General features: G+C 36.7%; 1 protein-coding gene across 6 annotated transcripts in view; it reads left to right on the top strand.

Moving 5' to 3' along the window:
• The window catches only part of SS18 (SS18, nBAF chromatin remodeling complex subunit), a 46,033-nt gene that overhangs the window by 6,321 nt on the left and 25,640 nt on the right, over positions 1–14,072 (top strand). For 4 of the 6 annotated variants that reach the window (XM_027638696.1, XM_027638699.1, XM_027638695.1 and 1 more), the window contains exon 4: positions 12,765–12,918. In XM_027638696.1, the coding sequence (XP_027494497.1) occupies positions 12,765–12,918 (154 nt within the window). Of the gene's footprint in view, positions 1–5,893; positions 5,950–6,015; positions 6,112–12,764; positions 12,919–14,072 lie in introns of those variants that run through there. The other 2 variants (XM_027638700.1, XM_027638698.1) reach the window with 2 other exon arrangements.

The following is a 14,072-nucleotide window of genomic DNA, read 5'->3' as shown; positions in this document are numbered from 1 at the left end:
GAAACAGTGCTTCATTATGTCCAACCTGTTGTGCCTGTAGAGGCTTCTCTTTTTATAAATCCATGCTTGTAGCTGAGGGGGAGGGAGAGAAACCTTTAAGAGGGCTGTGTGTGTTCCTCAACTAATATGTTTTTTGAGGCTTAATTCATATCCTGGTTCTGATGACAACTGGAAATGAATTTGACCTTATCCTAATCCCTGGCGAGCAGCCCTGCTGTTAAAGTTGAATGTGATGACATTCTCTTCTTAAAAGAAAATGAAGATAGGGCTGGGAAAGGCTTTTGCAGATCTAGACTGAAGTGCATTTCTGATCCTGAATGGAAGGAATATTCCACACTACTGAGAAAAATAGCATAGTGTTTGTTGGAGGGAGAGGGAGTCCCCTTTGGACAGCTGAGGAAGGGAATAAAAAAAGTAGCTTCTTTGTTTTTCTTACAAACTAAAATACAAAATGAAATTTCAATCTTGAGTGTTATCTGAATGTAGACGTCTGACCTACCAAGTAAGATCTTGGAAGATTTCCCTGAAATGTGGTAGCATAATCAGATAAGATGATTTTTGTTGGGGTTTATAGAAGAATATTCTTTAAGTTCTTTCTGTCTTCCCAGTAAATTTTAGTTAGAAGAATTTGGGAACATGTGAGCTACTGCTTTCTACAATGCAGGATAAACTACTTCAGACTCTTTTCCTCTATTGGTTTTCCATTTAAGAACTGATGAGGCTCAAGTTGACTTAGAAGTATTAAGTTTCTCTTCACTATGCTTCTCTATCAGCTGTTGAGCAGTTTACTAAATTCAAGGGTTGTGGGTGGCAACAGCTAAATATGAAGAAAGATACTGTGTGTATAGACTTCTGCTGTTTTTGATACTAAATACATCAATTATGATAATCCTAATGCAGTAACTTTCCATGTAACTTAGGAGGGATTGAGTCTGGATAGCTTCTGAAGGTGGGTTCTATCTCATCTAGTCATCTCTGGAAGATTGTTCCCCTAGTAAAAACTGTATTTTCTTTTTTGCTTAAATTTTATCTTGTTGCTGTTTTAATCAGCTAAATAAACTCTAAAGAAATTTCTCAACTTAAGGTATTTTGTAGAAACTAATAGTTGTGTAGTAAAGTGAGTAAAGAAAAGAGAATGCTGCTATTAAGATAGGATTCACACTGAAGAAAAGGAATGAATGACCAGGTTCACTGAAGTTTTTAATACAAGCTAAAATGATTCTAACCTGATGATAACTTCATTGTATTCTCTAACAATATTCCTTAGACTTAATGCATAAAGCATTGCTGGGAAAATGGTTCATACTCAGCTGCTGTGCCTCTGTCCTTGTCTTTTAGAATGCACTATTCTAATGAAATGTCTGACATCCTCTCTGAAACTCTGGTATTGCCTGTAGAGAACAAGAAGTGTAGTGAGCCAACAGTGTTGTGCAGAGAAATGTTTCTGTAAGGGGGACCTGGAAGTGAGGAAAAGGTGATGAAACAGGTGAAGGAAGCACTGCAGGGTCTGGGGTGAAGGGAACTAGAAAAACTTTGAAACTCCAGTGTCATAACAAAGCTCCTGTTGTCTTTGTATGCATGCTAGAGTATTAAATTATGACTTTTGGGATGAGAGACCTTCTTTCACATTAAAAGATGAAAAGAGCGTGAGGTTATTCTGGAGTCAGCCAGTCTTTCCTCAGCTGTGTGAACAGCAACATTTTTAAGGGCAGGGCTGTTTTGAAATGTCTTCCTGTGTGGATAAGAGCACTGAATAAGTTCACCTGTGAAGTTGGTACAACTTTCCGTTTCCTCTCTTAGAGCTGTGGCAGGTATTTCTTTCTTGGATAGCAGTTAAAAGTCTCTTTACCACCACCTTATCAGATAAGCCAGCTTACCAAAAAGGGCTTGTACCATGAGGAAAACAACACTGTTGAAATCTTGTGATATTTCATTAGTGCTGCTTTTGAGGGAGGTTGTAACAAAGTATTGGTGTCCTTGAACTATAGAGAGCAAAGGTGCAATTAAAGCGGCAGTGAAGTATTGTGTGCGTGTGTTCCTAAACACATTCAATCTCAAACTGCAGAACAGGCATCTTGTCCTCCCTGACTTACATTTTTTTTTGTTTTCTTGGCAACGTTTTAGTGGCCTTAAAAAGGCATTGTAAACTATTGAATAAAAAATCCCCAGCTTTTCTACTTGGACATTTTCTCTCCCTCATGTCTTAATTTTGCCAAATATTTATAAGGAAACAACCTGTGACCATCACTTTATTTGATATGTAAAGGGGAACTTTCCGTTTTATAATGGGCAGATATTGAGGTCTGCAGGAATTATTTGATTTGGTTTGATTATTTGTTTGGGCTTTTTTTTAAAACACAGAAATTTATTTTTTTCAGTGTTTTTATTGCATAATATATCTTGCCTTCTCTCAGAATGAGATTTCAGCATGAGATTTCAGTGTGTATTTCAAGAAGGTGATGAAAATAAATGACGACTACTCACTTGTGTAACATACCAGTTTTCTTTTATGTTGAAAGTGCCAGTTTCTTCCAGTAGCAAGCTAAAGTTTCCAAGAAAACTTGTTGTGTCCAAGTTGTAGAATAAAATCTGGACATCACATTAAATTATTTTTCTAAATTTCACAATACTGGAAAGATTATAATAAACTAATAAAAAAGTGATTTTTTGCTTGAGATATTTATTTCAAAACTAAAGCTTTTTGTAGGACTTGTGAAATCCCTTATTGTCTGTTGTTTCCAAACTTGTCACACAGATTAGAGTGGAGTCTGTTTAGTTACAAAATACTTCTACATAAAATGGTTGTTGCTTTTTTTAAACACCCAACATCAGCAGGCACTGAAATGCTGTTTATTTCCAAAACAACTGCTGCAAGAGATAGAACCACTAAACATAATTACTAGCACTTGATGAAAACTTGCCTTCAACTTCCTTATTGGGAGATTTTTTTTATTTGTTTTGTATGTGGGTAGTGATTGTCTTTTTTTTCCTGAGTTGTGGAGTTCTGTAGGCTAAATAGGAATCTTTGACATAAGCATGGTTTCACTCAAACAGTGGAAAGTTTCTTATGATCTTAAACACATTATTTTTCAAAAGAGTAGTGTTTAGTCTTTGGGTTTAATGAACTTGTGATGTTTCTAGAAAAAAATTGGAGTTTTAGGAACTGAACAGTGCACTCTACTTCTTTCATAGCCTTTATTTGAACATAAAAGTTGTCTAAAATATATGTTAATTGAATTACCTTGATAACTATTTTTCTTGAAAAAAGCAAGATGGGATCCAGAAAATAAAAATATGGCTCAGTTTTAATAACTTAAAATAAAATTTTGAAATAAAGTACTTGTTACTGATGGTGAGAGGAATCTTAAATTTATGAGATTCTTGTCCAGTTATGTACTAAATGCCTGGGAAAGACTGATGTCTGTGGTAGTGCTATGGTTTAACCTCAGCTGTCAACTAACTACCATGCAGCTGCTCACTCACCCCACACGCCTTCCCTTTCCTAGTGGGATGGGCAGGAGAATCAGAAGAAAAGCTAAGACCTATGGGTTGAGATAAGAACAGTTTAATAGTTTAAATAAAATACTATAATAATCACAGAACATGCTGAGTTGGAAGGGATCCACAAGGATCATCGAGTCCAACCCTTAGCCCTGCACAGGACCATCCCCAAGAGTCACACCATGTGCCTGAGAGTATCATTCAAACACCTCTTGAACTCTGTCGGGCTTGGTGCTGTGACCACTTCCCTGGGGAGCCTGTTCCAGTGCCCAACCACCCTCTGGGTAAAGAACCTTCTTCTAATATCCAACCTAAACCTCCCCTGACACAACTTCAGGCCATTTGCTTGGGTCCTGTCACTGATCACCACAGAATAATATAACTGTAATTAAACTGAGTCAGCTTTTGCTGAAACCAGTGCCCAGCCTGAGTATGATATTCTATGTTGTGGAAATATCCCTTTGGTCAGTTTGGGTCTGCTGTCCTGGCTGTGCTCCCTCCTGGCTTCTTGCACACCTGCTCGCTGACAGGGCATGGGAAACTGAAAAGTCCTTGACTTAAGAGTAAGCACTGGTTAGCAACAACTAAAACATCAGTGTGTTATCAAGGTTAGTCTCCTGCTGAGTCCAAAACACAGCACTGTACCAGCTATTAGGAAGAAAATCAACTCTATCCCACGGGAAACCAAGATAGGTAGTATAGCAGAAAGTCTGTTTGTGGTGTATGCTTTCCTGCTCATCACAGCTGGCATCAATCTTTAAACCTCTAGATTAATTCAGTGTATATTTAATGTTAGTGTATTGATTAAATTAGTTTTAAAGCAGATTCACAGAGTGGTATGGTGCATAATTCTGCATTAGCTTTTCAGCACACAAGTCCGTGCCCAATTGAAGTTCAACTATTTGTAAACTGACTTAATAGAGAACAGAGCAAAAGGAAGGTCAGATGTTTCCTGTCAAGAGGCAAGGGAGCTATTAGTCAGAACTGGAGTTTGGATTTTGAAGAATAGTTACTCTGATTAAGTGTTTGTTAAATAGTTTTTAAAAAGTCATAATAATTTCTTAAGACTTTCTAAAAGAGATACATTTGGTAGTAGATTTCTTGAGAAAGAGAGAAAAGATGTTCATAACCTACCATATGTAGCATTCATAACCTACCATATTATGTGACTGCGCTCTAATGCTACACTCTGCTGCCCTTCAAACAAGGGACAAGTAGAGCCACTATGATTTGATGGGTAAAAGAAATTAAGCTCCATATTCCTGTCCTGTTATTAGAAACTCAAGCCAGTGCAAATCTGTAATTGATAAAAGCTAATTTATTTGTGCTTGCATCCTCCATGAAAACCTTAATTTCTTAAATTATTCATTCCTCCAACTCTTCAAGTTCTTATGTTTTTATTTGCTGTGTTGGTTTTGCATAACAAAAAAGATGTCCTGTGTTTTGTGAACAAGAAGCACACGGGGTAAGCATCTTTTGAAAATAGTCTCCAGCCCCCAGTTAGTTAGGCTTTGTCAGCAATGAATGGGAAATGTGAGACATTACGATTCATGTTGTATTACCACAATACTCTTAAAAGTCAGCATCACCACTGTGTTAGTGATCTTGGAGACTCAGCAGTGTGAACAAAACGGTAAATAAGACTTTTCTTGAACTTGTACAGTATTCCAGGTCTGTTAGAGACGAGTTTTAATTCCTTGTTGCTGTCCATAGCCTAGGTCTTAGGTATGACTGCAGTAACCAGTCATAAAAGCAATGCATTACAGTCCAGCAGTTTCAGTGCTTGCAGAGAGGTCCAGTGTGTCTGTATCAATTAATTGGCTTTACTTTAAGGCCAGCTTGTGATTCTCTGTATCCATTTGCTTTCTTTGAGGCTTTGCATGCTATTTGACTTCTGACCTCTCAGTGGACATGCTGATTGTCTGCATGCTCATTGTGTGTAAAAATGTGGTTATGAGATATTAATCAAAAGAGAACTAGTTTTGCAAATAGGGACACAGATTTTTATTTATTTTGGGTAGAGCATGAAAGGAAACACATCCATTGCTTATACCATCAAACTGAAAACCTACTAATGGGAAGGAAGTCCTGGAGAATTGTCAGTAGTACGAGCTTTTTAGAAGCCTTAAAAGCAAAACAACCAAATTTACTATGATTTAAGTTTTATGGACTGTTTCTTCCCTAGTCTTTTTTGTTGAATCTCTAAGAGTAACAGTCCTTGTGTTGATACACATCTTCTAGGGCTTGTAATGCCACCCTGTTTTAGCAAAAGCGAATTGTGTATGTTTGTTTATAAAAGAATTTTCAGGTTGTGGATCCTCAGTTGATCCATGTATGCCATGGTCTCATAATAAAAATTCCTTTTCCAGGTTGTTCGTTTTAGTCCAGAGAGGCTTTTAAATGTTGGAAAGAAGTTTGGTGGCTGTTTAACAAGATTTCATTTTGATGGTGATGGTTATGTTAACATCACTGGAGCTGTACTCTCATCAGCTGCAGTTCTGCTGTGTGATGTTTTAAAGTTGTTGTATGATGAAAAATCTGGAGTCCAAATTAATTAGGTGGAAAGGGCAATATTTTCATTCTGGATTACTGCAGACTAACTTTGGGAGTGTAAGTGGCTGTGGTGGCACAACTGAATGAGTGCTGTTGGAAATAAGAGAGCTGCTGGAAGGAGCTTCTTAAGACAGCAACTCCACTTAAAAAAAAGAAATAAATAAAATCAGAATATGGGAATTTCAATGGTTGGGATGTTAGGTGAATTCAGAGACTACTAGCTACCACTTTAAATCAGAGGGTTGTTTAAATTCTGTAAGCTAGTTTGCATGTATTGCTAATGAGGTGTGTCCACATGGGGAGCTAGTGCACTGTACACAAAAAACTACTTCTGTTGCCTCCTAACTTCTGTGGCTGATTTAGAAATCAGTAAAAACAGCTAGCAGTTTGAAATAGGACTATGCTCTAAGGCGTAGTTCTTTCATACTTGAAGATGTGATTTGCCTCTCCGTGGTACAGTATCTGCACAATAAATACCTGTTTGAACCGTAGGCAATTTGCTGAGAGCTGTACCAGGCAGTCTGGTAACATAGGTGCCAGTCCTTCAGCCTCTATGGGTTTGCTGTTTCCCCAGTGCCATGCTTTAAGGGTTCTGCAGGATTCTTTCTGCTTTAATTGAGTTTACATAGGGCCTTTCAGCTAGAAGAGAGTTGGATTTTTTTATCTTAGGTTACTAAATGCAAGCAAAACCTGTAAATATTAGACCAGATAATAATCCATCTTAAAAGCGAAAGAGACAAGAGGCTGTGGAACACAAAATCCTGCTTTTGGGGGCAGATATGAACTGCATATTACTTGGGAATTACAGAGCACCTCTGAAGTTCTCTAGTTTCAATAACTCAGTGTGCCCCAAGCTAATATCCACAGTTAATTTATTCATAGTCACTTGTAATAAACCCTTCTGAATTCATACCGGATTGTTTAATTTTTGATTTAAATAATTTCTAGTTATATCAAGAGTTATGAATCATTTGTGATTATTTTTAAAGTATCAGAATAACTATTGCAATGAGGTTATCAGGTATTTTAGAGTTAAATTTTCTGTTTGTTAAAATGTTGTTTAAGAATACTGATATGGTGAAATATTTTTATACAGTGATATATGCAATTTGAAACAATTAAAAATTCCAATTTCCTCTTCAAACAGAGTGTTTTGAGTATTACATTATGCACTATTTTAAAATTTTGTTGAAATCTAAAGTCAGAAAGTCTCTGATTTTTGAAGATACTGATGTGTAAATCAAGATGTATAAACTGGGCGTCATTCTAAATTTAGATTTCCTTACTCCTAGTATCACAACTCTTACTCCAACAGTGAGAGCACAAATTACATTTGTATTTGACTTTACTATTTAGATATGATTGATAATGCTTTTCCTGTAGAAATCCTTTCTATCCCTAAATATTACACTTGCTGAGAATTGATACATGTTCTTTATTTTTTTCTTTTAAGACATTCAGTTCTAGAATACCCTGTACCTTGTAAAAGAAGAGTCATAACCCGATTAAATAAATCCTGCTCTTTCAGTTCTCAAAAATGTATCCTTTATGGTCTTACTTCTCAATCTGACACCTCAGTAAGTACTCTGCAGGTGCCATCACCACCTATCAACAGAGTACTGCTCTCTGAGGCCAGGACAGGTCCTGTTATATTAGCAATGCGACATGTGCAGGGCAGAGTACCTCCTGGGACGGGGCATTTTACTTTGCAGAAAATGGTATTTGAGAATTGAAAACAAAAATGATTGATTAAATCCTCATTTAAGGCTTCTCTTGGAAAGATCAGAAGGCTTTTATGTTTGTATTCCATGTAGCTTTTAATTGTTATTCTGAGAGAATTTCAGGAAAATTGTATTTTTGATAGTGTAGTTTAAATATCTATTACCAGTTGTATTGATTAGCTATATTGTTTTTTAATGTGTGTAATAGTAGTTCCTGGTTTTTGCATTTTATTGATGACTGAGTTGGTATTCCACCTCAGTTTTTATAGCAATAGAAGTTCCATAAACAAATCTTTGAAAATTCCAGGTGTACAATTCTACCGTGGCAGATTTTATTGTTACTGTCTTTCATTTGATCTAATTTATTATTTAAAGGAAAAGCTCTAAAAAAATGCAGTGTGGCTATTGTTTTCAGTGCATGCTTTCAAATAACTTTTGGATTTACTAGGATTTTGTTTGCTGAAAGTTGTCAGTTAAAATCTTGTCTCTTTTTTCTTGTCTCTTGTTTTTCTTACCTCTTTTTTTGGTTGCAGCTATTGGGTCAGTTTCACTCTTTTTCCAGTTCAGATTTGCAGAATTGGACTAAATAGCTTATAATTATTGTTTTTCATGCTCTGATAAATTTTAAATGCTCATAGCAGCTATAAATATAATCTGTGTGTTTGGGGAAATGAGCCAAAAATTAGTGCTTAGCAAAGTGAAGCTATGTCTAACATCTTCTAATTCTTTAATTTACTTTTTACTGGTAGCAAAATATTCAACATTTTCTACTTCATAATTGGAATAAAATCATCAGCAATTTTAATTTTCATTCCTTTGTGTCATGCATCCAGCAGGAGGGAAGTAGCCTTTCCTTTGGATCTGTTAACCTTACTACATTTGTATGTCATTTCACCTTTCATAACTAGACTTAATGGGTAGGGTTCATGTTGGGTAGCTTTCCTTTCACAATGGGTGGGTTGGGTTTTTTTGAGTACTCTGTGATCCTTTTGTGTTTTAGAGGATCTTCACCCTGTGTAGAGCTTATTACTGGGAATAGACAATTTCCTTCTGTAAAGAACAAAAAAGGTTAAATAACCCAGGCTGTGTGGTTGGGGTTTTTGTTTGATTATTGTTCTGGGGTATTTTAATTAAATCTGATTTAAAGAAGTTTATCATCTGTAAAAGCCTGGATCAACTCCAATAGAAATAGGGAAGTTGCCATTTTAAAACAGTTTTTTCTTGCTTTCTTCTGTCTGCGTCCAGTAGAAAAATACTCTGGAGGATTTTCACTGGGGAATAATTATATCTGCAGGAGACATTTCATTTTAATTACTATCAGGTAGTGATTGGTTTATGATCTGACATGAAGGCTTGTAATACACTTTTAAAATATCCTATATAATATTCTGTATAACTGTTTCTATTGCGTATGTAGGTGTAATTATCTCTGAACCTTATTTAAACTTTGTTCTAGTGTCTTGTGTTGATGAATTCCTCAGGTTTATATGATTTATGTGGTGCCCTGTATGTTTAATGTTGTTCCTCCATTTACTGACTCTTCTCCTGAGGTTTTTTTTGTTGTTAAACCATAAACTGAAGGATCTACTTTTTGTATGTATCATACATTAAATTGTATTTCTGTCATATCCTCTTAAGTTCCTTTTACATAAAAAAAACCCTGCCCTTTTTAACTTGTTTCAGGTGATAACATTCAAAATTTTTAATCACTGTTGGCTGTCTTCAGAATCCTTCTGTTTTTACGGTATCTTTTGGTGATTGCTTTCCCCAAACTGAACGTGTATCATGATCACAAATACCTTGACCTTTTTTTCTTTCACATTGTATGTCACTTTTGATATATCAACTCACTTTTGATATATCAAGTACTGACGATAATCAGAAAGTGACCGTGGGTATTATGAATAGTTTTTATGAGTTTTGGAGTGTTCTGTTTGTTTTTTTGGGAGTTTATTTGATTTTTTTTTTCCCCAGCAAACTGTCTGGGTTGTGGTCATTTGTTTTTTCTCTAGGTTAATGGCAATAGAAGTTTCCTCTTTCTGAAGAAAGAATAGTTCACAGTTCAGTGTATTTGCCCTATATTTATCCTTGTTGAATTTTACTTGGCACCTTCTGTTCAGTAATGGTGCAGTATCTTCAGATGTTAATATTTACTGAGAAATATTTTCAGGAGACCTCTATATGTTCCTTTATTCTTTCAACTTCTTTGGGCAGTTTTTGATCAGTGCAAGTGTGTACTCCTGAACAACATATTTTTCCAAAAGGCTTTGTCGAAAAACTTGTGTTAAGAAGATTTTGTTAAATATGCATCTAGGTGGTTTAATTTATATTTATATTTTTAAAAAATTCTAATAGATTAGAAAGATTTGACTTTACTGTATTGACACTTTGCTAACTTTTTACCATTGGTATTTTATGATACTCTAATTATTTTCATAATTTTATCTGTAGCCCAGGGAGCAAGCCTCACATAATTCCTAGAATTGGTCCCACTACTTTTTTATAAATAGAGATACAGGGTTCATCTACCTTCTAGTCATCTTATAGGGTAATTTATTGTAATGGAAGATTAGATTTTTTTAGCAGTTTGGTCCTTTTTCTTGCATTATTGTCAAGAATTTGAAGTGTCTTCACACAGGTCTTTGGGCTGTTTCTATATCCAGGAGCTCCTTTTGCTGAGTTATTGTCTGGTAGTACTTTTTTGAGTGTTTTTAATTGCTTCCTCAGTTCTCTTAATTCCCTGTGGTTCGTGAAGTCTCTTGCAGGTTTTTGTATCTAATGGGATTTTTAAAGTCCTTAATACTTTTTTTCCCCTGTCCTTGTATGTTTGCATTCTTATACTGTTTTTTTTTATAACTGCAGTGTTTGTGTTAAAGGAGAGTTGCTTTGAAAACTTCCAGACTTAAATTTTAGGGTTGAAATGTAGTTTTTCTCACGTAACCTTTGGAGTTTTTTTTTCCCTCGCTTTGTGCGTAAGGGCATGCCTATGTTTGTGCAGTATCACCTGCAGGATAGCTAAAACCTAGATAGGGTCTAGTCTTTTTTTAGTACTTTATAGTATTTTTCATTATCAGCATGTTATATGAACATTGGATTTGCTAATGTTTTATGCTTGGAATCTAAGAAGTTAATTTTAATTCTGAAAACATTTCAGCTTGAGTGGATTCTGACTTTGCTCTCAGTTTGCTGACATGGGACTGCTGTTAGGCTCTGAGCTCTCGCTGCTCATGTGGAGGTACCAAGTGTGTTGGTTTTGCTGGTATTCCTAAAAGTACTTTCTAAATAAAAACTAAAAATAGTCTGTTTGTTTTCTTTTTTTGTTTGTTTCTCTGTATATCAGTTTTAGATAACTTCTGTTACATGCAAATTACCACCATAGTGAGTTTTGAAAGTGAAGGAAGATTGAACTGAGGTGAAGCAGCCTTGCTTTGGTTGCTCACTAGTGGAGGAAAAACAACCAAATGAAGCAGTTCAGAGAGTAGAGCTGCCTTTCACTCTTACCTTCTCTACCTTCTGCCACTTCTGCTATAGGATGAGGAAAGAACTTGCTTATAAAATGTCATTCTCTTCATTGTGGATGAATGAAAGGAATTTAGTAAGAGAATTTGCCTGCTTGCTTGCATTTTTCTTCATCTCCTTCCTTCTTCCTTCCGAAAAACAGCTTTTACTGTGTTCTTGAGGAATTCTTAAAAGTATTACAGGGACAATGATACCCACTTGAGGTATGTGAAGAAACATTAAGACAATAAATCCGTACTGTTCACTCCCCTCCCCGGCAAGCAAATACGTGTGTATCTGTGTTACCCTGATGTTACTGTCTCCAAGTAAGAAGGGGTCCTGCCTCACACTCATTGGGAAAGCCTTACTTTTTACCACTGTATTGTTTCTTGTCTTTATGAACCTCCTGATGAGTACGTATAGGCATAAGAGGGCACTGGGCTAGACAGGAACTTAGGGTTCACATCCTTGGTTCTTTCTCAAGAAGAGAAACACTGAAAAATGCACATGTGGTTGTGTCATGGGAAGAGTTTTTCATGAATAGTTATGGCCTATAGAGAGAATCCTCAAAAGCCAGAGAGCCAGGTGTTCGCTCTCACAGAGATGACTTTTATTCCCCTGAAAGTGTTTGGCTAAGGTATGTGAGGAGGATTGTAGAGTCTCACAATTGTTTTTAGTAGGAAAATGAAGCTGGCTACTAGCAGTTTCTGTGTCTCCTTACATTGCTGTGAATAGAACCTACCAGTAAATTCCTCCTTGTATTTATTGTTTTTTTTTGCTCTCCCTCTTTGAACTCTCAAGGTTATTCAGTTATTTTCCTCACAATTTCATTAGGAAATTTGCCAAAAACATCCTTTCTAGGCAGCTGTCTCTGGACCTTTGGAGGCCAGCACTAATGTGCTTCCAGTCTGTAGGGGGTGTTTGGCACGGAATTATGAACTAGGCCTTCAGCGCTTTGGGGGAGAGCGGGGAAGAGATCGCTAGTGTTTTACCACACCCAGGTGCAAATTTTTTGCCAGTCTATGAGCATTCAGAGGCTTTCATCTCATGTTGTACCTGTTTTGTCCCTGTGCAAGGTCTGTTAACAGCAACAAATTGTTGATGTGAGAGAATTACAGTGAAGACTTATTTCTCTGTTGAAGGAAAGCTTTTGTGTGTGTGTGAGGGAGTGACTCCAGCAGTCTTGAACTGTTCAGATGTAATTTTTTAATGAGGCATTGATTTGTGTTTTTTTTATTTTAAAGCGATGCTCGAAGGTGCTGTGGTGTTGTTTGTGTGTAATACTTCATGTAAAATTGATTGAAATGTTAAATGTTTTGCCAAAAGTAATGTTGGGAGGAGTTAAAACATATCGGAAAGAGCAAGAAATGCATTTCAGTGCTTTCTTTCGTAGCCCGCTGAACAATATAGGCAACTGCTGTACCATATGTACATATAATATATTTGTCAGACTAACTGCTTCTCGTGTTTGACTAAACTGTCTCCTTTCAGCCACCCACACAGAATATGCCTATGGGTCCGGGAGGGATGAGTCAGAGCGGCCCTCCCCCACCTCCGCGCTCGCACAACATGTCTTCAGATGGTATGGTAGGTGGGGGCCCTCCTGCACCACACATGCAGAACCAGATGAACGGCCAGATGCCTGGTAAGTTTTTCTCCTCTAAGACATTAACACCAGCGTTGCCTGGCAACTGAAACGACATGGGGGCTCAAGGGATACTAGATTGTTGATGACAAAACTGCTTTGAATGCCCCCGAGTACAAGCTCTCTTAGAGTTTGTTAGCTACAGAGCTACGTGACCTGTATTCAGTGTTTATCAGGCTGCCCTTGGGCTTTGATGTAGCTGACACACAGCATTCCTCTGATGAACAGAACTGGCTAAATTTAGTCTGTTTGAAACCATGCAGTACAGCTGGCTTTAGAAGGCTTATTGGGGAAAGGTATTGGCCTGTGGCTGAGTGAACACAAATCCTTCCATAAAAAGATAATGTGAAATTATCGTAGCTAAATAATTAGATAATAATAAAATAGATACATCTGAAAGTGGGTGTTTCTAATTTGGGTAAATGTTTTTGTTGATTTGTCTTTTTTTTTTTAGAGATTGTTTTTGTACAGAAAATTGTCCAGCTTCCACTAATCCTCTATGTTCTTTATTACTGAAGATGTGTTGAATTGTAAGGAATTTGTAAAGGAATGGCCTCGAGATTATTGTTCTAGATGTAAATTCTAAGTCAGTTTTTATGCCATCCTGTTTTGTAATAGAAAGAAAAGCACTTTGGAAGGCAGAAACAAAGCAGTGAAAGAAGATGATAAAAATCTACGTTTTACCTACCACTACTGGCTTTGGGGTAACTGCTCCCTTTAGCAGTCATGGAGTAGACCATGGAAAAGCTTGCTGCTTTATATAGAGGCTGTATTCCAGAATTTCCACTCGTAAAGTCATACTACCTATTTCACGTGAAATGGCTTTCAGCTTAAAATTGCATTCCCAGGATTGCTTTTGTTCAGGACCCCTTTTTTTTTTCTTTTTTGTATGGAGAAAGTTTTCATACAAAAACTCTTCAAGATATTGATACTTCCAAGAAGGGAAACTAACGTCAAAAGGTCCTTGAAAATTCACAGATTTCACAGAATATTCTGAGTTGGAAGGAACCCACAAGGATCACCAAGTCCAATTCTTTAAGTGAATGGCCCATACAGGGATCAAACCCACAACCCTGAGTGTTATCAGCACCGTGTTCTAACCAACTGAACTAATTTCATCTCTCACTGGTGACAAGGATAAACTTTCATGACAG

This window comes from Corapipo altera, unplaced genomic scaffold (genome assembly GCF_003945725.1).
Source record: "Corapipo altera isolate COAL_440 unplaced genomic scaffold, ASM394572v1 49, whole genome shotgun sequence".
Classification (NCBI taxonomy): Eukaryota; Metazoa; Chordata; class Aves; order Passeriformes; family Pipridae; genus Corapipo; species Corapipo altera.
The sequence above is the reverse complement of the archived record's forward strand: the minus strand, read 5'-3'. Positions and strand labels throughout refer to the sequence as shown.